General features: G+C 40.9%; 2 protein-coding genes across 4 annotated transcripts in view; one reads left to right on the top strand and one right to left on the bottom strand.

The window, feature by feature from the left end:
- mprip (myosin phosphatase Rho interacting protein) overlaps positions 1–17,263 on the bottom strand; it is a 47,147-nt gene extending 29,884 nt beyond the window's left edge. For all 3 annotated transcript variants that reach the window (XM_055057646.1, XM_055057644.1, XM_055057645.1), the window contains exons 1-3: positions 16,247–17,263; positions 7,182–7,259; positions 6,941–7,006 (exon numbers count right to left, since the gene is read on the bottom strand). In XM_055057646.1, coding sequence (XP_054913621.1) covers positions 6,941–7,006; positions 7,182–7,259; positions 16,247–16,369 — 267 coding nt within the window. In that variant the 5' untranslated portion in view covers positions 16,370–17,263. The remainder of the gene's footprint in view (positions 1–6,940; positions 7,007–7,181; positions 7,260–16,246) is intronic.
- Positions 17,264–18,231: 968 nt separating this feature from the next.
- dhrs7cb (dehydrogenase/reductase (SDR family) member 7Cb) lies at positions 18,232–25,638 on the top strand. Its single transcript, XM_055057688.1, has 7 exons — positions 18,232–18,384; positions 19,926–20,082; positions 21,422–21,534; positions 22,591–22,801; positions 22,901–22,993; positions 24,003–24,164; positions 24,260–25,638. Exons 2-7 carry the CDS (start codon positions 19,929–19,931, stop codon positions 24,466–24,468), a joined length of 942 nt encoding a protein of 313 aa, XP_054913663.1. The 5' UTR covers positions 18,232–18,384; positions 19,926–19,928; the 3' UTR covers positions 24,469–25,638.
- Positions 25,639–25,903: the final 265 nt, after the last annotated feature.

Genomic DNA, 25,903 nt, shown 5'->3' on the forward strand with positions numbered 1-25,903 from the left:
AGCTCTCCGCTACTGGCACCAAAACAAAGGCCAAGACGAGCGCTCAAGCGCTAAATCATTCATCCTGGTTCTCATTTTCTCTGCAACTGGGCCAGTTCTATATCTTCCTGTTGTGTCTGCCGTCCACAAGGGGGGCTATTTATAACTCTGCAAGGAGATAATATCAAAGGAAAGCGTGACTTGTGGAGATCTCAGGGCCTTCCACTGGAGGCTTCACTAAATAAAAATAACCACGAAAAATACAGGCAACGACTAAATAATAAAGTTACTGAAGGAACAGTAAAACTCTTGCAGACAAAAAAAACAGTTTGAAACCAAGTGGAGTGCACCCACTCCATAAATGATATAAATCCTCCAGGAGGCTTTTACAGGCTGAGCTATAAGGGTGAAGTTTACCTCAGCAGGCTGTGGAGAGGAAACTGCTGTTTTCTAAGCAGCAGGATCCTCAAAACAGCTTCATCCATCAAAACTGAGGAGACAGAATCCAGCTGCGTCAATGACTAAGAGCCTTAAGAAAAAACAGCATCCGATGAGAGTTATTCTCACTGGAGGCCGGTTGGTAGAACGGATGTTTAGCTTTTAAGCTAAAATGTTCAAAACTAACGCGATTTCACAATAAATGTCGCTGGAGTACAGATTGCGCCAGAAGTTATTGTGATATATGATAATATCGTTGTCTGCACATCGTTTTCAAGTATATGCACATTTTCAAGTATATACCTGTTATAATAGTCCAAGAACAGATTATCAAAGATCAATAAACTTTAAATTCTAATCAACATTTAACACTGGAACTAGTACACAGTTTAAATTTCCAAAAACAAACAAAAGCAACAAATGAAATGAATTATAAAATCTTTATGAACAAAATTGTCCTTCAGAAAATCACCTGGTTAAGTCCAATGTGTCAGATTAATGGTAGAAAAACAATAAATCACAGGGTTTCCCCTCAGTGTATTATAAGCCTGGCGGGCCACCAGGCTTTCCTTGTGCCCTCACCGGATGAAGCATTATTTATTCATTAAAGTCTTTTTAAAATTTTTTCATTTTTTAAGACTTTATAGTTGGTGTTCAGGTATTAATCTTCTAATCTTTCAGTAATACATAACTATCAAATGATATTTTCAAATTTCCTGTCAACTTCAAAATAAATTTTAACTCAAAAACATGGTGCCCCTAACCTGAAGTTTTCCCTCAGAAAACTGCAAATGGAAATTATTGATATCATTTTTAATTTATTAAAAATTTATTTTGACTTTACATATTAGACTGTTGCACTTTAGTGTAGAATAATTGTTGAGGACTTAAAACTGTGTTTTTCAATCTTTAAATGAAAAAAAACCTTTACAAAATAATTAGCTAAACAAATACGATAACGTTAGATCATAATTGTTTTTTATTTTTTACGAATGTTTACAGACTTTGCTGTAATTCCTTGGATATATGTAGAAGGAAAATATACAGGAACAAATATGCTGTTTTGATTGTGATGATGTTGTCATACATTAAAAAGAGAAAGTGTTTCTAGTTACAGTGTTTTCGGTCTGCACCTTGTTAAGTCCTGGCATTGACAGGAATTTAAATATTTACTTCTGGGCCATTTTTGTCTTGTGCTTTTTTTCATTTTGTTTTTGTTTTCGGCATTGTCAGTTTTCTTTTTCCTTTTCTGACTTGTGAATGGAAAGGTTAAAATAACCAAAAAACAAACAACAAAAACAAAACCTGCAGTAGATTAAAGACTTTCTCCTTTCGCCCGTCCTCAGTGTCATTGACCGTTCCAGCCTTCAAGCTGATCTCCTTCGACCATCATTTTATTCAGAAGTGAAGAGCTCACTAAACCTCTGCTGTTGTGCTATCAGGAGCGTTGTGGATCGCCATCCGCTCTGATGGGCCGTTCATGAGGAATGTCTGGGGCACGGCTGACGCTTCCTCTCTGGGTTTCAGGGGCTAACGTTCCCTTTCCCCGCCGCTCTCTGGTGCTGCGAGCGCGCTGCTGTTCACCAAATAAGGGCATAGCAGGAGGAATGCTGCTTTAGATGGAAGAGCATCTTTCCCTCTTTTTGTGGTGAAAATACTTTAGTTATGTGGGGCAAGCGATCCAAATAGACTGCTGCCTAATCGCCGAAAAATAGCGAGAGACGTCATTGCTCCATGGGTTCAGAGGGTTAAAGCATCAGTAAAGGACCAGTTGGTCCTTTCAAATCCAATGAAGCTAATTCTACTAATAATAAGACAAAATATCTTATCAGTTATACCTGAAACAACCAAGAGATACTTTCCTTTAAAGAAAATGAAACCGTTGAACAACATGGTAGCTTATATCGGTCTTAATAGATCGTTGGAGGCAGTTGCTAAATTACATGGGTAAGAGTAGTTTGCTAACAGGAAGTAGAAAGGGATCAGGCATGGATCTACTACTAATACCAAAATATTAAAAAAGTTGTGGTTCCGAAGAGGAACAACTGCTGGTCGCCAGCAACTAACCAGCTAATATCAACACAGCTATGTTTAGGAGAAATGTCAAAAGATGATTATTTTCTGCTCAATACGTTTTTTTTTCTGCAAAACTGCTACATTTCATTTGTGGTTATTTGTGTTTATCACACTTTTTTTTTATTTAAGTTACGTGTCAAAATATCAATGCTATGCACCGATTTGAAAATTTGGGCAAATACAAATATCTGACATTATGATTGTAGTTAGGGCCCATAACATTTACAGATATCCGCCCTTCTGTTTTGCTGCATCACTATTACATGACCAAACACTTTCCATCCCCGTATAGCAACAAGATGGAAATAAATGGTGCTTGTTATTAGTTTCTCTTATTGGGCTGATACAGATATTGGTGCCAATAAACCTAATGGAAAGCAATATTGCATTTATCAATGCTAGATTAAACCAGCAGCAGAAGAACCATGTTTGCATTTCTAATTTAAATCAAAGTAATCGAATCACCCTGAAGAGCTATGTAGGTATTGTAACACCGCTCCACTTTAAATATTGCAATATTGATGGTTTGAAAATGGTTTCTATTGGGGAAGCACTGATATCAAAATTTGGGCCAATATTGGTCCCTGATATTTCATCAACACTGCTGCCATAGCCAATAACTGACATTTATCTATATTTAGTTCACCACCTGTTTAACACCTGTGTCTCATGGCAGGGGGCGCTGTAGAACAGTTTGGCCACCCACATTTTTGATTCCATTAAAATGTTTAATTTCACACGGGGGACAATTTTCAGTGAGGTTTTGTGAGTCTTTGAATATGTTTAGAATCCCAAATCTGCTATTTTAAACGAAAAAGACAAAGAATAAGAAATTCTATAAATACAAGTGGCCTTCACAGAGCTCATCTGCTTGGGCCTAATAATATGGAAATAAATATAATTTTTATTTATCAGACCAATATCGATATGTTAAAAAATTACTAATATTGGCTGATACTGATGTTGGTGACAAAATATATTGAATCCCTGGTTCCCATTTATCAGAACACTTTCTAGAGATTGTTTTTAGCTCATCAGCTGCTTTTAATTCTAGATAGGAGTTTTGAAAAGTCAACCTGATGTATTCTGAGTGACAAAAAGATCTAGTCTGTCTGGATATGGCTTCTGTGAGACACTTCCATCTTGACCACACCTTCGGTGCACTCCCCTAATAACTCGAGGTCGTTGGGTAAACATCAATGAGATCAGGAGCGTGAACAGGTTGGGGATCGACTCTGATGCTTCGGAAAGGTTGAATCCTTGGGGTCTGGAGCACAAAGAGGTCATTTCCCTGACCCACATTTCCTGCCTTGGGGAGCAGATGAAAACACCAGCGGACAATGTGTTGGACAGTTTTGGAAATCGTCGTTACAATGAGAGGAAAACACAACTGCACACCAGCCTGGGTGTCACTGGAAACGCATTACACAGTGGAAACGCGCACACTGTATTTTCCAAAGTTTCCTCCCATTGTCACCGTCATTCTTTGTACCAGAGAGAAAGAGTCGCCATAGTAACTTCAAGGCAAAGATATGAAGCTACTATCTCTTACAGACACAAATACGAAGCTAATGGCAGACACACGGTAGCAGGAATCTGTGTGTTTCTCGCAGGCCAGAGGGTAGTGTGGGGCTCCGCGCAAGCAGGCCTAATCTCCAGTCAGATCGGCCGCTATGGGTTTGGTCACCCATGTCGCATTCCTTCGGCGACACACACCAGCACCGCAAACAGAAGCTGACTTTCCTCTCTGAGTGTGTTCCTGCCATCGCCAGTGCTGCAGTGATTACAGGCCTTGACCTCAGCTACTGCTCTCACCAACATGTTTAACAAGTTTGAGGTGAAATTATTCCTATTCTGCAGCACCACTGAGGTTAACAAGCAGTTTCCACTGAGCTCGCACATTTCAAGCCCCTGCTGATGTGGCGGTGTGTTTCTCTAAACTTTCTATGGTGGAGATGGAGAGGCGCGGTTGCGTCGCCACGACGCCAGCCGAAATATCGGCTTTATCCGAGTGATTGGACGCGAGACAGCCGAGTTGGGTGGGAGTCTCATTAAACCCACGGTGTTTTGTCCAGGGCACAAACACATACCAATCAGCTACATGCATCCTCCACAGAGTTGACCAAACACATCTCCTGCTCAAAACAAAACAAAAAAAGGAAAAAGAACTGAAGGCGAACAACATTGAATAGAGCTGAAAAGCATTGTTATGAGTCCAAAACTTCCCCACATCGTGTTTACTTAAAGCGGGCCACCCTGGTACTCCATCAGCCACCCAAATATACTTGGCAAGATGTTCTCACATTCATCTCGTAATCTTTTTTAACAATTCTAAACAGAGAAATCTATTATACTGCTGCCAAGGAGAACCAGACACTTTTAGCATGCTGCATTTGTTTTGCTGCTCTGATTTCTCTCAGAAACAATGCTAAAGATTTTCATTTGCAAGGTTAAAAACAGTTAAAATCCTTCAAGCAGGAAATGAGTTTCGAGGGACTTTCATTTGGGCCAAATCTATACAAGGCAACAGATAGAAAGTCAAACTCAAAATGGTCAGTGTAAAACAGCAGCAACAAGAGCCAGGACTTTAACATCTTAATTTTATGAATTATTTACATAGACTTTATAGTGTATTAAAGATTTTGACAACATTTTTACATACATAGGTTCTAGGCGGACCCTTATTTTTCGTGCGGTTCTGGTACATCCGTAAATCTGTCGCACAAGTGAGAACTGCAAACGACAGCGTTGGACAACAAAACCGCTTTTCTTGGTACACTGCTGGCTAAATTTTGTTTCAACAAACAATCTGATCTGGAAAAGGAGTTAGCCTACCAACGAAGCTAATCAAGCCTAAAACAGCATCTCGGTGCTAAGCCAGTCGCAGCAACGCAGACGTCCACAAGTTATTCAATAATTTAACAACAAAAAAGTTTGCCTGAAAATCTTGCTCATTTAGTTGCTATAGTTTGAATAAATTATAATTAGACTGCAAATAACTCGATAAAAAATTTCCACAGCTAATTTTGACACCCTGCTCTAACAGTGTAACAAGCCATTATTAAATACATAATTAGGCTAACTGCTTCGGTAACAGCCTGCGATTTATTAACAGATGTGTTCATTATTCCACAACTGGAGATTTAAAACCACACTACATTGAAGAGTAATGAGATGTGTTCATTTAGTTTCCACACTCTGACTGTTAGTGGTTTAATCAGCTTCATATAGTAAAAGAAAGACGTTTCTTCTATTTGAAAGAAAGGTGGAAAAATGTGCTTTCAGCTGACTAACTGCAAAGTAATAAGCGGGGGAGGGTCAGTGTTGCCAAAATTGCCACCGTTTCCACTCTAAGCAGTTACTGGCTTCAAGGAAAACCATCCAATCAAACAAGATGACAGCATTCAAATACACCAGACTAGCAATTAGCTTTAGCCTCAAGTTCAGATTCTTCTGCGTTCGCAATACAATTAATAAATAAGACAAAAAAAATATCAATCTTCTGAAACAACCCAAAAAATCCCAGCAATTCTTTCTAGTGCTTTTACTTTCAAGACAGTCTATGCTTTTCTAACCAATATTTTAGAAAATAAAACTTAATACATCATACAGACGTTTAAGGCCAAAAAAACACTTTCACTACAAAAAAATAATAATAATAATAAATCCTAACCATATCTAACTATTCCTACCTCTCTAGGCTAATATTGGCAACACTGTAGGTCAAGGGTCACCAAGCTTTATAAAGAAGGTAGCCATATTGGATCTGCAGGTGATGGAAAACCTCTGACTACTTCACCTGGACTCTTCCACTTTGTCTTTAATTCGTTTGAAACTTGAAAAAGTAAACATGTGAGCAAAAACTAAGCAAATAATTAAACGGAAATCCTTTAAAATAATCAACCAATGGTTACAGAAGTATTTTATGTTGTCCATTTTCAAAAACACAGAGTCCAAATTGTAGAATGGTTTTAAAATGTCTGTCAGTACGGTATGAAGAAACTGACCTACACGTTAAAACTATAAGAATCACAAAAGGACAGAAATTAGACAATTTACAAAGAAAAATAGATGTTTTTTTTTTACTAGGCAAGTAGTGCAATGTGTTCAAACAATGTAAAATCAAAGAATAATTTATATTGAAAAAATAAAATGTCTCTCAGTATGATGGTGTTTGTAAAACTGATTCAAGTGACACAAGAAAAGCTTAAGCCCAAGCAATAGATATCTACAACAGACATGAGAAGTATCTTCAATGTATCAAATAATTATTTCCAATCAATTAGTCAAAGACAGAAAAACATTCAACGACCTTTAGGATTCAGCGTTTCTATCTTTTTTCTAACTTTATTCAGTCCACTTTGAGATCATCACATAGAGAATCAACAACTCAAAGCTGGAGTCAGCTTGATGCCTTAAACTCAAAGTGGGAGGAGTTTCCACTCACCGACTCGTCCAAGGCGAAGCGCAGGCAACCATGTTCGTACAGCACGAAGAATCTCCGCTGCCATTTCTGAAAGCACAACACACATTTTTTCAGACAGAACAGACCTATTGTTCTCCGTCCGTGAAGCAAAAGAAAACAATACCCTAAAGCATTTGCTGTCATGTCTTAATTTCAGACGGTGAGGAACTCCACCACAGAGCTGAAGAAACGTCTGCGGAGGAGTGTGTGCACGCGTACTCACCCGGGATCTCTGCATCGGATTGTCGAAGTCCGTTCCCTCAGGAGCCAAGCACAGCCATCCAGCATAAATAGGCTTGGCCTGTTTCCCAAAAAAAAACAAAAAAACAGTGAAAGAAAGAATGGTAATTTAGATAATTATTAAAGCTGAGGCAGAGTGTGAGCTTTGGGGAGGCAGAGTAAGAAAGACTGTTTGAATTTAATTGAAGGGAAGCCTTTAGGATCCAGATGTTCCTCTGTTGCTATGATGCATGCATTCGCACACAACCAGTTTCTAAACATCTGGTGTAATGAAACAAACAAACACAAAAACAAACTAAGAAGTCTGTGATCATGTAGGACATAGATTTTAATCAATTAATCAAATTTGAATTTGAATATTTATTTTTGGAAAATCTGGATTTTGTTTTCCACCAATGCTCTCCATGGGTTTCATCAGTTCAGAGTGATGTCATGTTTGGGGCAGCCATCTTGTTTGACAAGAGTGTTTTGCAGCTTCTATTTATTTGGTCTTTGAATTCAAGTCATCTCCACGACAAAATATAAACAGCCAATGATTTCATTTTCACGCAAATATAGTCGTCACAAGAACACAGTCGAAATAATGTGACAATAAATGAAGGGATGATTGAAATAAAAGACACTTTTTGGAAATGTTTTCTGTCATTTGTAATTTCTTTTTCAGAAAAAAAAAAAGACATCAATCAAAATCAATTAAAATAGGAAATCAGATCTGGTTTGCAACAATTAGCAAAACTACCCACACCTAATGGTTTTCCTGTCCCATTTTACCCTGACACTCCTAAATAAATACATTTGTGTACAATATAGTTTCAATAACGTTTACTCCCAGACCCCCAAAATTAACAAAAAACAATAATGGGGTCGATCCACGGCTGATGTGAGAGAATCTGCTGACATGACGACCATTGCTCCTCCTTGGATTTATCGAAGGGTGGCGAGAGGAAAGCAAGAGTGAACCATTTGAGCGACATGAAACGATGAGGGTGGTGGAAAACTAACGCACCATCCCCACAGGGAATAACGCTTGTGTTAGCATCATGCTGTGTGGATACTAGTCCTCAACAAGCACGGGGAAGCGGATCAGAGATGATGGGAAGACGGATGGAGCTAAACGCAAGACTAATTTTAAATGGAAACCTGCCAGAGGTACAAAACATAAAACAACTGACGACCAATAAAACGTGCTTATGCTTTGGATACTTAATCTCATTTTTCAAAAATGATTCTTGTTGAGCAGATAAAACTAAATCATAGTAAACATATTCTTCACTTTTTAATTTAATGAATTTTGTGGGTCACCAGTGTATAAATTTGCCACTTTTGGCCATAGTTTGGACACCACAGACTTAGATTAGAGCTGGAAGATATGGCTTAAAAACCTAACACCAAGTAAAAATCCACCAGTTTTCTTCCTTTTCACAATTATGCAATGCTTTGTGTTACTCTATCACACAAAATCCCAATAAAAACTCACAGCAGTACAGAGTGACTCAAATACATGTCCTCTCCCATAGTCGGGGTTTACCAACTAACCATTAGCAGGCTTGCTCTCGTGTTAGCGCTAACTCGCTACAAACCCGACCCAGATGAACCAGCTGCAAGGCAGCAGGATGCAATTTGAAGTCTGGGTTTTCTGCTGCTGGCCGCGTCGTCGTTCCGTGTCACTGCATGCCTGCAGTAAATCCATACGTGCCAGGTTCAACTTGTAGCTGCGTGTCTATTAAGGAACGCTTAATGAGCTGAACTCATTAAAAAAAGAAAAAGAAAAAGAAGGGGGTATTTTGGAGACGGCATGCTGTGAAGCTCATAAATCAAATGGGTTTGGGAGGACTACAAAGCATGATAAACTATCTCAACCTTGCCCTGATGTCAAGAAGCCTGAGGAGATTATTTGGAGGTGTGTGTGTGTGTGTGTGTGTGTGTGTGTGTGTGTGTTGGGGGGAAGTATTAGAAAGCAGCTGGCTCCAGAAAGAAGGAGGCTTCAGCAGTGAACACTAAAGCGGTGTTTCTCTTGTGGTTCAAACCAGATCCACTCCATTTCGATCACCTGATCCCTTCGGGACGCCGAGTGTGTGCGCGGCGTAAACAGGAAGCAGAGGCTCGGTCGCGTTATCATGAGATAAACACTGGATAGGGTGTCAAATGCCATTGAGCTGAACAATATGATATAATCAGTCCGTGGACATAGTTGAGTCATTTTCTGTCCAAAAGCAGAAACAGGCTCTATGTGGGAGGTCACTTACAGCTCCAGACTTGAAATAAAAACACAACTCATGTCTTTCTCTTATTCATGATGTTTCTGTAGCAAAATGACTTATTTGATGGTAAAAAAAAAAGAAGATGGAAGTAGGTATATGAATGGGCTAATTGACTCAAAGCAATAACTGATAGCAGTCCAGACAACAAGTATCAGAAGCATTGTCTCATCATGGACTCAGACAAGGAGAACTTCCTTCCACCAACAAATAAACGAGGATGAGTAACACTGGAACAATCACATGCACTCAATTTATATTCACTTTTTTAAACAGTGCTTCTAAACTCCAAATGTGTACAGCGCCACAACAGGTGCAGGGGTAAACATGTTTTTAAAAGGTTTTGGTTCATTTGACTGTGCAGTGTGGAAACAAACCACACCAGCTGGAAATGGAACAAATGTTTCACCTTTGGTCCCCAATTTTACAGAATCTACTGGATCATCAGGTATATAAAAAAAACTCCCTAAATTTATTTCTTAGGAGAACCTCAAGAACCCCCGACTTTTATACTATACGTACTATATTTTGAAATCACCAAATACATGCAGGGCAGTACGTCCTACAGAGGATTGAAAACCTCTCATCAAGACAATGACACAGGAAATAAAGTCTGGAAATCCAAACTTTTCTTTTTCATACTTATCTAGACTTAGGAAACACTTAAATCTAATCCCATACTTTTCTGGATTGCATAGGAGCTCTGGTAGGAGCTCACCCTGTATTTGGTTTCTACAAAACCTCCATTGGCGAGCAAGCAGAGCATCACAAGAAGTATGTTCCAAAAACATGAAATGAAAAACAATCCTTTGTGAATTTATGTAATGATTTGTAAACGTGTTTTATTTTTGCATCAGCTGGATGCTAAAACTGGTTGCCGGTGAGCACATTCCCAGACTTTCAGCAATAAACGAGAAAGGACAGAACACGTTCAGTTGTTGACAAACTCTTTCAGCTGTTAAGATGACTACGTACTACATAACTACTGTCTTTTTAAAACACAAAGTATTTCCGGAGGAGACCTTCAATCACTTTAATAGCTATGGAGGAGCTATGCCAGTCTGAACATACTCCCACTTCAGTCTGTACAGTGAAATGTGACGGCTGTTACTGATGAAAGAGAAATCACAGAGATGAGCGCAGCAAATGCTTCACTTGGTTGCCAGGTTTGCATGCGTTGCAGTTGAGAGGCTGAGTGCCTGCTGAGGAACTCGCCGAATGCACAAATGGAAACAGCGGTTCTTCATGTGGCCAAAAGAACTGCAACAGTCTTTAACTCAACTATGAAATATGATGAGTGGACAATGCAATAGACCAGAAGTAGTGTTGGGCAGGTACACTTCTTCTAATTTGCTAACAGCAGAGCAATTTTTTTAGTGCTTTAGCTAACTTCAAAAACATTTAGCTAAATTCTAAAGCGCTAACTGAGGCTGCGTTCACACTGCAGCTTGAAGTGACCCAATTCATTGTTTTTTGTTTTTTTTTTACGCAAAGCGACCTGTATCTGATATTTTCATGACGGCCTGAACGACAGAGGTCGGATTCTTTGCGAATGCGACCCAGGCCACTTGGGTATCCGATTGAAATGTGACCTAACGTCCAGGTCGCGTTCACCCGACCTGAACTTCACTAATACTCGACAAACCTCACTATTCTGAGTCCTGATATGACCAAGCAGGAAGAAAATCAACAACCATGATGAACAATAATGAGGATTTAGTTGGACAACAACTTCAAATGGGTAAGCTATGCTCCACCGTTAGCATCCATTCCGCAAACTCTGAGCACGTCTTTTATGGCGGTTGGCAAAACACATGCAAACGCTGACGTTATTGCGCCCTCTACTGTGCATGCGGGAGTCTCAGTTCATTTGCCCGTTGAGACAGCAGATCACATACAGGTTGCATATTTGTGGCCGTTTGAACGGCCACCGAAAACAGAAGAATTTAACGTGGGGTAATTAGATTATGTCAGTGGTTCCCCCCTGCAGGAGGTACAGATCCATTGCAAAGGAGCAGGGGAAGCGGTATGGATGAATGGCAAAAAAACAAAAAAAAAACATTACACGTGTTTCACTGTAAAGATGGTTTGTAGTGTTTTGTTGCAAATGGAAACAGAGGTTCTTCATGTGTGAAGAAGTGTGAAATTAACATATATTTACATTTCAAATGTCTTTCTTGAGAGTAAAGAACAACCAACGTCAACTTTCTTGTTTGTGTGCACAAATTAGGCCAATAAAACCGATTCTGATGAGAAGCAAAGAAGTTACTTCTGTCCAACAAAAACAGCAAGGACAGACTGAATGTCTTTGGGAACTCTGCACCAGGAGACTGGTGCAAAGTTATTTTCTCTTATGAGTCCTCCTCCTCTCCATTTCTTTTTTCTGGACAGAAAATTGTGAAAGTTAGCATAGCTAACCCCCTGAAAAATGCTGATTTTGCCACACTTTTGGCTGCAACTGGATTTCTAAGATTTGTGCTGAAATACTTGAAAATGTGTATTTGCAAGCTGAACCTCAATAATCTGGATTACGCAGATTTTATGAAAGAACCATTACCTAAAAGAAGTGCTCTGTGCAAAAACCACCCCACAGAAACTGAATACGCCTCATTCCATTTCCTAATACAAGGAGTCACATTAGATGTTCCCATCATGACATAATGTCTGAATCTCGGTTAATGAGCCACAAATTAAAGAGCAGCTGCCAAATTTCATCTCTACTTCTGAGGAGAAGGAGAACAGACAAACAGACGCAACGTTTATATTGGTTTGTTAATTGATACAGCTGTGGGGAACCTTTTGTTGTGGGGCTGCAGAATTGTCTTCATGAGAAATGACAACTCTTTCACTTCCGACAGGTTTGTATTGTGATCGTTGCTGCCTAAACTGACTGATTTCGCGGCACCTTTTTCAAAGTTTTGTATTTTCTTCAGCTTATTTTTGCCGGAATACGGTCTTACAAAAAAGTTGATGTTGTTGCACATAACCTTCCCGTTACGTCTCTTTTTCTCATTAAGTTGAAGACCCTGCATCATCATTCTGCTCCTGGCCTTTGGTTTATGTCTCCTCCATGATTATTTGCTCTATTACTGTGAAAATAAAGATTTTTTAAAAATATGTGGAAAGCAACCTGAGCACAACTTCTGTACAAGAACTTACGAGGATTGGGTTTATTCCTGGCATTAGTTAACCAGCAGGGGGCGTAAAATGATCAACTTCCTGTTTCACTAATTGAAACAGGAAGTTAAATTTAAAGGGGGCCGAGGGGCTTGGTCAAAATTCAGCCAAGTTGATGTGATTGGTCAAACGAGAAGGAAATACAGAAAACATGAAGGTGATTGGTGGGATTTATGGAAAAGTTGTGACGATTTGCCAACGATGACTGAATCTACGTTGATAGTTGCGATCACAACTTCCTGGAGGGATTGATCTTTCATCATAAGTAAGCAATCTACAGCTGCTGATCTTGACTGAATGTGGTTTGGATCTGAAAGACGAAAGGGAATCCAAGCTTACCCAAGAACCTCCATAATGATCACACTGATCCTTAAAAAGCAAAAATATCCCTCACTTGCAAACTTTCAACTGTTCCTGAATACAAGCTGTTTTTAGGCTTTTACGAAAACTCAGGATATTTCAGACAATTCCTCTTGATTTTAGCAAGTGAAACAGTTTTATTTTTTCCTGTGTTATTTAATTGGATTGGTGAGAACAACTTAACTGCCTACTAAGCATAGAAAACCCTTAACCAATCTGTCTAATAGAGCATTTGATCCACTTTGACTTGGAGGAGTGAACTCTGCTTGACCCTTGAAGGTGCGTCATGGTATCTATATGGGTTCTGTATGGGTTGTCCTGCTTCTAACCCATACAGAACATCCCGCCCACTGATAGGTGCCAAGATAAAAAAATGAATAAATTAAAATTCTGCACGTTTCCAGTAAGGAGTCACAATAATGTCTGATTAGTATGAGCCATTTTAAAGCCTCTATAACCATGTAAGAATGAACAAACTGTGTAAGATTATTGGCATAAAGGAAACAGAAAGCCTTATTTCCACTCAACCGTTTATATGATTACGGGGAAGTGAGCTGGAACGGTGGGATTAAGCAGCTGATGGAAAACGATCCTGCTTTTCCCTCCTACCACACACTTCCCGTCTCTCCTGCTCCCACTCCTCCATTCCCGTCGTTATCTCAGGTTTCTCCCACGTTTGCGTTAACCTCGGCCTTCCGGAGTCCTCTATCACTGTCCTTCCTCCGGTCTTCTCTGCCGGACGGTGGGATTTACCCCCCACACGTTCCCCAACGGAGCTCATCTCCCAACACAGTGGGAACAAACGATTTGTGTGACAGAGAGAAAAACCGTGGCAACAAACGGAGAGGGGTGTGGAGGGGGAGAAAACTCCTTGTGGAGCACTGTCTGTAATAAAGGAAATTCTCTCAGGCAGCAGGAGCCGCCCCTCCCCCTTCCTCCTCCTCTTCCTCAACCCACCTTTTATTCTCCTGCCGAACAGAGAAAGGCTTTCCTCTTTGTTTCAAAGCAAACTCTGCGGCTCTGATTAACTGACATTTAATTTAGGACTCAAATTCACTTAGCTAAATCACCTCTTCATGACGCCTTAACTGCATTAGAGAGATCTAGAGGAGCTTTCTTTCACCGAGGGTTGTTGGGTTTATCTCGTCTGAACACTGGGGATGATTTTTTTGTTGTTGTTTTTCTTTACAAATCCCCAACGCCTCACATTCGATTCAGCAAGGCTCTGAAGCCGTATCCTGCTTACACGGTGTTACGTAACGGGGTCTGATGCCGCTAACTGGTTTGAAGTTTGTCCAGATGGAAGGCTCACAGAAACTTCCTTGTGCGGCGGCAGCTCCCCGCAGACTGCTGGGATTGGTGGCAATCTGGGAGCGTTTTCAGAAAAATCCTGGCAACGTCGACAGAGGGAGGGAGGAACAAGCTCCATCGCAGGAGACGCCGTTGCCCAGGGTCAAAGGGGGATCAGAGGAAGTGATGTAACCGTAAGCCCCTCTGTCCGGACTGCGGCGTTCGAGGGGTTAAGAGATGCGCAAGTTCCAATGGCAGGATGCTGACGTTGCCGTTTGATTTTTTATTTTTATTGTTTATGACTCGTCCAAGGGCCCATCTGGCATCGATTACAGGATATATCAGAGAGTACACTAACGAGCCAAGTGAGGAACACTCAAAACACACATCTTACCTCCCAACAAACCAAACAGCTTCAGGTCGCACAATCTGACAAGGAAAGCTGGCTGGTTGCAGTGCATAAGGGGGGAAAAAAAAGTTTTTTTTTTTACCTTTCCCTGAATAGACATTTACCCCAAACACTGTCCTCATCACCACACAGCAAACACTCTGAAGCACGCAGATTGCATCACACACACAAAGTCGATTGCCTGTAATGACATCCCGTTGATGAACTCAACCTTCATATCCAACTGATCAACACTTCTTGTTTACCTTCTCTTAAAGCTGCAAGGGTGTAGCTGTCCAGTCCACTTTGTTTCTTAAAACATCTGGACTTAAATCTGCTCACACAACAAGCTCCAATTTTACTGAATTGGAGCTTGAGTAAAAACTGTATTCTAGGGACTTTTAGCATTAAAATATCAGCTCTAAGTTCAGAAGTCTAACATTTCCGTAGGAAAACGTATAGATTCAAAGGGAAAACGACTGCGCGCGCACTCACACACACACACACACATTCAAGGAGAATTCAGAGAACGAACCTAACCATGCTGTTTTCAGGCTGAGGGAGAAAGTTGGAGTATGCAGAGATCTAAAACGGTAAGAGATCAAATCTGGTTTGCATTTTTTTTTTAAACAAAACTTGTGATTTATGAAACATTTGGTTTGTTCTGATAAGAAAGGAGTCGTAACACTGCCTAGAGATGCACAGACAAAACTGGAAATTGGTTGGTTGCTGGATTTGTCTATCATTGGTTGGAAACTAAAAACACTCAGAGGGCGCTGTGATGGCGTAGGAGCAAAGTATTGATGCGTTAATCCTCGTGGTTGTGGTCGCAGGTTCGATTCCCGGCCTGGTGATATTTGCCACATGTCTTTCCCGTCTTTCATTAACCTGTTTCCTGTCAAACTACTTTCAAGTAACGGCCACTAGAGCCAATAAAACCTTAAAAATAAAAAATCCTAGCCTTTTTCCAGTCAGTCAATGCATCACCCAATACCCAGCCAGTATTTTTTAAAGACAACACTCTTCAGTGTAGTAGTGGTAACAATGTGAAGAAGACTCGGTTATCCCCTAATATTATATATATTTTTATATATATAATTGTACATTTCTTAAAGGTAAAAAGATTTTTTTTCCATTTTGTCATAAAAACAAGGCATGACTGCTCTACCTCTCACAAAGTGTGACTTCATCTTCACTCCACACAATGACAGATAACTCGTGTCAGGAATTATTCAGAAAAATGATTTTTAGTGGGGTTCTTTTACCCTTTTACACACGGCTCTTAAAAATCAAGAAATCTAAAGCTTTGCTAAAACAAATATGGATGCACTTAAAAAAATAAATAAAAAATAGAAGTCCCATTTGTGTGTGTGTGTGTGTTTTTTTATCCATTAATCAAAAGTTTCATGTGAAACTCTGTAATTATTGTAAAGAAGAAAACACTCCAGTTCAGGTTTGTCTTGTCGGGATTCCAAGCATAGCTTCAGAGATTTGGGGGGGATTTTATGCCTTGAACTAGTGTCCATTGAAATAAATGCATACATAAAATGCTTTATTGGGTTTGGACTGGCTTACCTGGGTCAGGTCCTGGTCGGTCAGCAGATGCAGCTCCCTCGGTTTGAAGCAGTTCTGACATTTACTTTTATTGAAGAAGTTCGCTTGGAATTTCCTGCAGGTATTTTCCTTCGCGGCAGACATTATATCTCAACACTTATTGCAACTAAAAAAGCAAACAAACAAACAAACAAAAAAAAAAACAAGCTAAGTGGGCTTTAGCTTAATTTCCCCAAGAGCTTGAAGCTGTGGTCCCGCTGCTCTGCTGTGTCCCACCCCCCCCTATCCCGAGTTGGAATGAGCTCCAGCGCTCCGACGCATTTTCAAGTAACAAACGCAGTTTCAGCATCCGCAACAAATGTTTCCTTTCCGCCGCTCAAACTGTATCCAGTTGCTGCTTTCCGGATAAATAATTAGCTGCCATTAGGCCAGAGTCCCCAGCTCAGTGATGAATGCTCTCCAGTCCCCGGCCTGCAACCACAAAGAGAAAGAGGGGAGAAGGAGGCTAATACCCTGCTAGCTTCCCAGTGGATCTCAAGCTTAATAGCGGGACGGCGGAAACCACAATAGCGGCATTCGCGCTACTGCAGGCGGGCAGAGTCCATTCAGCGGAGCGGCGTTTCCCGTGAGCTCCACACCCAGAGAAAAGGCTCACAGTCAGGCAGGAAACTCCCAACCCATCCGCAGCAGTCGCTCCATGCGAAGTTCATCCAGCTCTCCTTAGCCCCCGGTTAGCGGTGGAGGCTAGCAAGCTGATACAACGCTACTGAAATCCGCTCTAGGTTCGCTTCTTCAACTTTACTTTTTTCCCCCCCTTTCTTTAACAACGCCGATGGTTTGCAGGTCCAAATGTTAAAATGTTTTCCTCTCGGGTAAAAACACTGCAGGCGGACAAACCACTTCTTAGCCCGTCACAGCGGGAGAAAAGCGAGTATTTAAAGGTTCGGTTCCATAACTAGCCTCTTTGTAGCAGCAGCGGATTTATTTTCTTCTTTCCCTGTGGAGCGAGGAGGAGAGGAGAGGTGAACACACGCACAAGCTCCGGGAATTCGACGGGATCTCGCGATAACTGCACTCTGCTGCCACCTACATCCGGAGCAATGTCACTAAAATATTTCCAAACGTTTTTAAATCAAATTATTCACATTATCTCCATAAATGTGAATTTCACTTTGATTTGATGTGATGAAGTTGAACATGTTTATGGATTTCAGGAAAATTTATTCTGCTCATATCTGAACAAATTGAAGCTGCCATAAGCTATGAAATAACTATGTTAACATTTGTTTCTTTGCTTATATATTTTAGGAAAAACTTGATCCAGTCTTTAGCAAACTTTCTTTGCTTATACAATGTTTGATATGTTTTATACTTTTTTCAATGAGAAGAAAAAAGTTCATATGTGATTTCAGCTTTGTGTGGTTACTAAAGTGGTATTTAAAAAACAAGTTGCTGTTTAAGTATTTTTGGCGTTTGCTTTCTTTTTTTAACAAAGTTTCATCAAGATTTGACGTGTGCATGTTCACTGTTATCAATTAACTTCTTAGTCATAATAACTAGTGACAATAGAGTGAGTCTATTAGTCACATTTTAAGAATTTGCTGTAATCATTAACCTGAAACCAAAATGACTCAGCAGGAACAAAAATAAATGTAATTTATTTATGGAAATATTTCAAATGATTTTTAAAGAGAAAATGTAGGCATTGTGTCTTAATTTACTCAAATATTATGGTTTAAATATAAACGTGTACATTCAAATCTAAGGAAAAATGGAGGATTTTATTGATTTATTTTGATTTTGAATCCAAGGGTCTTTAGTTGTTTTGTTTTTTTTTTAAACTAGCTTCTTAATACCCCAAGCAAAGAGTGGAGCTGACACCCAAACTTGTGCTTCCTCTCTTCAAGCCGGCACCAAGAGAGCATACTTCAGATACTGTACGCTGCATGTGTGTGTATTATTGCCTGACTCAAGGGGAGGCTATTATAAGAAGAAGGGTGCGGGGGGAGTTCCAGTGTAGAGCACTTAATCAGACACAGAGAGGAGCGGTGCCGTGTGAATGGGCGAGGGGGAAGAGAAGGGCCTCATTTACCCGACTCAATCCATAAAAGAACAACAGCCAGCCAGTCCTGCTGAAGGATTAGCTCCCTGTCCATGCTGTAAGTGAACCAATAATAACACAGATTACAGGTGTTTGTGTCTGTCGGTTGGTTGCTATAGTTGTGCACGCACAAGCCGACTAACCTTAATCATGTGTCAGTCCAAACAGGGAGCTAAGCAGAGAACTGGATCTCTGGAGCGATCAGGAGATTTCAGCGTGGATTAACCTTTATCTTAACCTGTTTCCACTTGTTAGATTGGACGGGAAAGGTTGGACATTTAAATGTGAATCTCTCGGGTTGCGGCCTTTAGGGTGTCCTATGACAGTGTTCCAAAGATGACTGTCTGTGGAGCCTCCAAGTCCAGAATATATTTAGCCGTTCACCTCATTTTACATGGAAAGTAGCGAGAAGTCCAAATACAAACTCCCTCATCTAAGTTGAACACATTTGTTGCAAGTTTAGTCAAAAACACGAAGAAAAGATGCAAATACATTCACCCAATGCATTGTAACCTAGTTCAAAATCACCCAGTTAAAAAACAAATATGCTAAATTTGGGTTTTTTAAAAACCAAGCTTATTAAACACCAGCAGAAGAATCACTTATGTTGTTGTGAAGATGCCTTCTTCTACTTCCTGAAGTGACCAATAGCTGCTTTGAAATGCAAATGTGTCAGTTCCCTAAACTGGGAGATGACCTAAATATCCAACCCTTTATAGCCCTAAGGCGACACACATGAGCTGTTTTATAGCCTCAGTTTTTCTGTTTGCTACCGTGAGAATATCAGAACTAAGGTTACGTTGTAAGCAAAAGTATTCTTGGTCGAACATATACTCATGAACATTTTTCACAATTTGTCCCACCACTTTACATTGATGTACTTTATTATATGTGATAGGTGAACAGAAAATAAAAGTTTTGGGGATTGCTTGAAGAATGCGATAGTCCCCAAAAGTGTACCCAGGACCTACTCTAAGACCAGCAAAAGTTTATTCCATTGATGTGAGTTTCAAGTGACTACTCAAAGGAGGGTTACCAGGCAGACGCTATAATGTCATATAGTCATTCAGCGGGGATACAAAGGGAGAAAAAGGTAGGCTTCCAACACATAAAGAGACAGAAATCTAAGTTTCATGAGTGTACTTCTTTAGAGACTGCGACCGGAGCCAAACATTCTGGCAAGCAAGTATCCCACACACTGGTCTTCCTAAAACAGGAATTTTGATGGACACATGAGATACAGATGTGAGTCAGTTACAGCAATGGAGTTCAGCTTATCTCCAGGCAGAGTGTCAGTGCATGGATTGCACAATGCCTCAAATGCATTTCACAGGTCCGCTGATTTGATGCAATGCATGACGACTCAAACTAATTTACAACAGCAAACAAAGAGTCTCCATTTCTGTATCAAGGTGCTTTCTCTGACTCACAGGGGTTCATAAAGTTCAAGTTAAAGAGCAACTTTTAATGATCCGGTTGTCCCAGTAGCAGTTGAATTCCGACTTTCTTTTTGTGTCAATAACTGACGATGTGTTTGACTTGACCAACAAATTGGAGTCTCTTCCCCCTCACTGACTCCTGTTCTTTTCTTCCCTGCAGAACATGGGCCTCCCCTCGGTGATGGTGTTGCCCCTGCTAATAGTCGTCGCAGCAGGGGTGTACTACATCTACAATGAGGTCTTACAGTTCATGTCCAAGACCTTAGTGCGCAACAAAGTCGTGGTGATCACCGATGCCGTCTCAGGAGTGGGCGCTGGTACTGTTCAAAACATTTCACCTCACTTGAGTCCTGCCAAAATGTGTCTCTGCCAGTTGCAACGCACTGTCACGTAAATCCAGTTCAATAAATCGATATCAGAGACAGGATATTTAGACATGGGATTATGAATGGAGCAATCGTGTTGCCAGGCTCGGTACACATCAAAACGGAAAGGGAGGTAACCACTTGTAAAGGATTGTATCGTAGTCACGTCAGTTACCGTTTCCAGGACTTGACTATGTTTGAAAGCAGTTGCTTTACAAGTTTGGGTGAAGCTGTCTGGTTTCCCGGACCGTGAGGTGAACTCTTTACAGCTCTACTTGGCCTGCCAGGGCATGCAGTTGCCTTAAAACACCGGTTGTTTTCAACATTGAGCCAATGTGACATTTTCATAGAATGTCTATTCCGTCTATGAGGAATCCTCAGTCTCTCCTGACTTTCAGTTGCTGTTCTTATTGACTTCAGATGCTCTGGCAACTTCCCGATAACACTTTCTTTCCACTCATAAGCCCTCCACTTACTCCTTTCCTGTTCTCGTTTCAGATGTGCCAGCTCCTTGTAAAGCGAATCACTTGCACTACCAGAGCTGGTCCGCATGTGTACCAAATTATGTCTTTTTGGAGGCCAGACTTGGTGCTTAAGGGTTTTCCATTGATAGAGGAAGGTGAAAAAAATGAAATAATTTCCCTTCTTTTCCAGTTTTATGCTCAGGGCTGCATGGTGCAGCATTTGTTAGCACTGTTGCCTTACAAAAAGAAGGCTCTAGGTTTGAATCGTGACCTGGAGTTTTTAGTGCTTGAAATTTCCATCTTCTCCCCAAACATTCGTGGGTTCTCCCAGGGCACTCCAGCTTCCCCAGACGACCAACAGTACAAAATCATAACTACTAGATCAATTGGTGTGTTTAAATTAAATCATATAGACAATGGATACTCTTATGCCAACCTTTAATTAGCATTCAATTGAATCAAAATAAAAATTGGATCCTTAGATTAGCACAAAAGGAAATGTTAAAATATTTCTTTGTATTTTATCATAGTGGTAAATGTTCAAACAATTTAGTTTGTGGCCACCTGGATGCTGCACAATTTTCAGGCTAATTCTTTTCTTGGTTTGTTTTCTTTGAGTAGGAATAATAAATTATCTACATTTTGAAAAGGAATGTCTGTTTCAATTTCACAGAGAAAACAGATATCTGTTTTCATAATAGATTTTCAGACGCTCCGTTGGATATATTCCTTGTTGAAATACCATGAAGTTTAGCTAAGGCAGTCAGCAATTGTTCTTTTGTGCATCTATATTTTTCTAAATAGCATATTTTTGTTGTCTTCTGCAGAATGTGCCCATCTCTTCCATAAGGCCGGTGCCAGACTCATCCTGTGTGGAACTACCTGGGATAAGCTGGAGTCTCTGTACGACTCTCTGACTACTGACTCTGATCCAAGAGAGGTGAGGAAGTGAAACGAGGACCAATGGAACATGCCAGAAAGTGTGTCACTTCAGGTTCTTAAGATGAATCGTGCTCCTTTCTGACTGTACTGAGCCATTCGATTGGCACAATCCATATGGGAAGCGTGAGCACCAAATCTGTGTGCTGCCCTGTGACGGACTCGCAACCCGTCCAGGGTGTACCCCGCTTCTCGCCCGATGACTACTGGAGATAGGCACCAGTCTACCCACCACGTCACGCCCACACTCGCAGGAACAAATGGGTATGCAATGGGTGCATGGATAAATGCGACTTAATTGAATTAGCAACCGCAAACCTTAAAAGATTTTATTGAGACTTAATGTGGTAAACCGACACAAAGCAAAAAGAAAATGAGACATTGTTTTTCAAGCCTTACCACAATTTTTCAATTAAATCTAGATCTGAACCTTATGTGGGCGCTTCTAATCCATAGATATGCTTTGACTTAAACCTTCAAAGTAGCGTTGGCTGAATGTTTTGGGCCAGTGGGTGTACCTTTTGCAACCTCCAGCAGACCCCAGTCAGATTACTGCTGGCTCTCTGTAAGGCGTGTGACAGCTCCGCCAACGGCCCCTGGATATCAGAATCTGTTCTTGTTTTGATCAGAAACCCCTTCTGTCACCGCCTCCCAGATAAACACTTCCTCTGCTCAGCACAATGGAAGGATATCCTGTCTACAGCGTGCTGTCCTCATGCGTCTCTTCGCTTACACACACCACTGCACATGGAGCATATGGCCAGAGCAAGTTTAGATAGCGGTGCGGGCGACACTGACCCAATCAGTATCGGTTAATCATAAAGGATGTTTTCTTTTCTGATAGCTCGGTTATCCTTTCCTGTCCTTCTGTCCAAGCGAATCAAGTTTTATTCTGTATTCGGACTGGAATAAATCCTTTATTCTATGAACATATGTGTCATCTATTACGAAATATTTTTGCGGGGTATTTGTTTTTCATTAAATGCTCTGCATTTTTATCTTTCAGAGTCGCAATCAATTAACCACACCTTACAAAGTGCCACTTGTTTTCACTTAGACATTCGCCCCAAAGCTGGTGATCCTAGATTTCAGTGACATGGACAGCATGGAGGATGTGGTGGCTGAGGTTATGGAGTGCTACGGCTACGTGGACGTGCTGATCTGCAACAGCAGCATGAAGCTGAAAGCCCCCGTCCAGAGCATCTCTCTGGAGCTGGACAGAAACATCATGGACATCAACTACTTTGGTCCGAGCTGTCTCGCCAAAGGTGAGCGGGATGCTGCTACAAATCCGGCTTCAAGCTTGGTTTGATCAGTTTTAACTGTGGCTTGTCGACCGGCTTTATCTAAGCAGTAAATTTTGCCAGGTGTTCTTCCGGCGATGATGTCAAGAAGATCAGGACACATCATACTGGTCAACAGCATCCAGGGCCGACTGGCGATCCCGTTCAGAAGCTCGTGTAAGTTGCCAGCTAAACCTTTTGACTCCAGACAGTGAAATAAGTCAGAGTTTACATCTGAGAGCAAACATTGTGGCTATCTGAGACACAAATGTTGGGAGACATCTCACTCAGACTAGATGAGACCAAACTTTAAGCTTTTTGGAATACTTGGAAAATACTATTTGGAGGCATCAAAGGAACAATGCGCATTACCCTACAGACACTGGAACACGACGATGGCAGCATCATCCTGAGCTGGGATGTTACTGTGGTAAAAGTCATGCACAGCTACTGCCACCGTCTTATTAGGTTGTGTTTTTCTTAAGAGAGTTGAACAGGTTGAATAGGCACCCTTAAACCATCATCTCATTTAGCCTCTATTTTGCGTTGAAACTTTGTGAAAATACCATAAAACCTCATGGCTTGGCTCAACGTTGCCATAAGATTGGCATGTGATTCACTCTTGCCTATTTCCAGAGTCCTCTGAAGTCACTCCCCCTTCAAGAAATGTCTCTCAGTCTGTTTCTCTGCCTCTATACTGTGACGACAACTCTGATGCTAATTATTTACCCGCCTTACCTTCAGGCGGGTAAATAATGTAGGCTAATTGTTACGCTACAGATTGTAAGAATGCATGGAAAAAGGTAATGAAGGCCAGTACCTTTAGTTACTTTCGACAGCCAAAACTATTCCTCGTTCTGTCTCTAGTTTATTTCCATTGCTGTTAACCAATCAGAATACTTCAGAATAATAATAAATAATCTTTTGTGCAACAATAGTTTAACTTGTTCGCTCCTAAAAATCTCCAGGTTGCTCTCCGTCCAACCAGAGACGATTAGACTCTAAGCGCCGTCACTTCCTCATTCGTAGCATTTAGTTACTGTGTGTTTTGTAACCAGAGTGCTAGACCTGAGGGGTTCCGCCGACGAGGCAGAAAACAATTACACAAAGAATGCTGTGTGTAATGAATGGAATGAGACTCTGCAGACAAGCTTGGGTTGCTGCATGTGTTAATGTCTGCTGACAGATGCGGCCTCCAAGCACGCGGCGCAGGCCTTCTTCGACTGCCTCAGGGCCGAAGTGGAGGAGTATGGGATTGTTGTCAGTACCGTCAGCCACACCTTCATCAACGCCACTGAGCCGCCACCCGCCGTGGAGCCAGCTCCAAAACAAAACATCCTAACCAATTGTGAGTATGACGCAAACCAAAAGACACGGAGCAGATGTTTACATCACACTGACTTTACTCTTGGGACGAGTCTCAATTGGTCTGTTCCTCCAAAGATATCGCCAGCCAGCTCACCCACGGTGTGCGGCCTTCGGTCCTGGCCAATGAGATTCTGGAGACGGTGAACAGGAAGAGGAAGGAGGTTGTGCTGGCCCACCCCATCCCCAGGGTGGCCCTCTACCTCCGTTCCCTTTTTCCTCCCTTTCTCTTCGCTGTGCTGGCGGCCGGAGTGAAGGACTCCGTGTTGGCAGAGCCCATGCCGTAGAAGAAGACGGGGGCAGATGTAAAATCAAGTTTCAGTCTCGAGAATTTCCCACTGTTTTCTCTCGCTGCCTAACGCTTTCAGAATTATGGATTGATTATGACAGAAAACAATTGAGTGAATGCATTAAAAACTGCCGGGTTGAAATACACAAATGAATTTGGATTGATTTTATATTACGTGGCGATGCTCGTTGAATGATCCAAACCCTGGGTTTGACTCAGCATGGTGGATCATTCATTAAAAATTGGTAAAAGAGACCAACATCTTCTTCTATGGTAACCAAAGAGTTGTTTGAACCTAATAACTTTTATGACTGAGCAAGCAATATTTATGTTAATCTGTATGATTGTCATTTTTAATTTAAGTCTGCGATAGCAATCATCAGATAAAAAAACAAAACAAACAAAGACAACATTATAAGGTCTTACAAGATCTTTATTGACAAACAATTGAACTTTCTTGGAACTTAACAGAAAGGAACTCGTGTGACGTAATGGCAACAAGGAACGTATGCAACTGAAAATGTTTTGCTTATGACAGCGAGGAAACTCAACTTAAATGTATGAATGAAGTTTGTTGCTTTCAGTCTTACAATTTTCTTATTTCCTCTGAGAATGTGATGCATCCAGAACCATTGTCCACTGGTGAGATTTACTGACTTACTTGAACAATCAAAAACAACCAAGTAAAGCGGTCTGAAGGAGTAGGCGGTCCTCTGATCTTGCAAGATGTTTAAAACCTTCACAGCCTGAGCGGTGGCATCATGTGCGGAGTGGTAATGTTACCATTGGAGGGTCTGGGAGTCAAAACAGGCAGTGAAGACATAAAAGATTCCTTGTAGATCACGTAGACCAACAAAAATAATAAATAATCATTTTCTCCACCATAAATTTCAAATATGGATTCTGTTGGAAAGTTAAATATTGAATTTTCTTCATGTATTAACTTAAAATTGCATCATTGTTATTATTATTACTTTCAGAAAATGATTGTAATTCACAGACATGTCCGCTAGATGGCAGCAGCACTTATGACAGTTCTGCATGTTTTTTTTGGTGGGGAGTTTTTCCTCTTCTTCCTTTGCCTTGTACTGGAGTATTTCTTTTTATCCTACACTGGGAAATACATAAATAAAACTGAATAAATATTGCAGTTTGTTTTAACTATAAACCCACTGTCATCTATTTTTCCCCCAAGACCTGCATCAAAAATAAACACGTTCCCTGAGAAAACACATCCGATCTTCAAAGCTGACACATGTCACAAACCTTGGCCAGCTTTAAATGTAAAGTAGATACAGCAGGTCCAATCGGGGAGTTTTCTGCCGCTCATGAATGTGAGTTTAGGGCTGTGGGAGTGTGGGGGGTTGGTATTCTGGTCCAGCTGGTAAGCGCAAATGTGTCCTCCAGGTCACTGTCCTCAGGGGAGCACCTCT

This window comes from Poeciliopsis prolifica, unplaced genomic scaffold, assembly GCF_027474105.1.
Source record: "Poeciliopsis prolifica strain line A6 unplaced genomic scaffold, Auburn_PproV2 SCAFFOLD048, whole genome shotgun sequence".
Taxonomy (NCBI): Eukaryota; Metazoa; Chordata; class Actinopteri; order Cyprinodontiformes; family Poeciliidae; genus Poeciliopsis; species Poeciliopsis prolifica.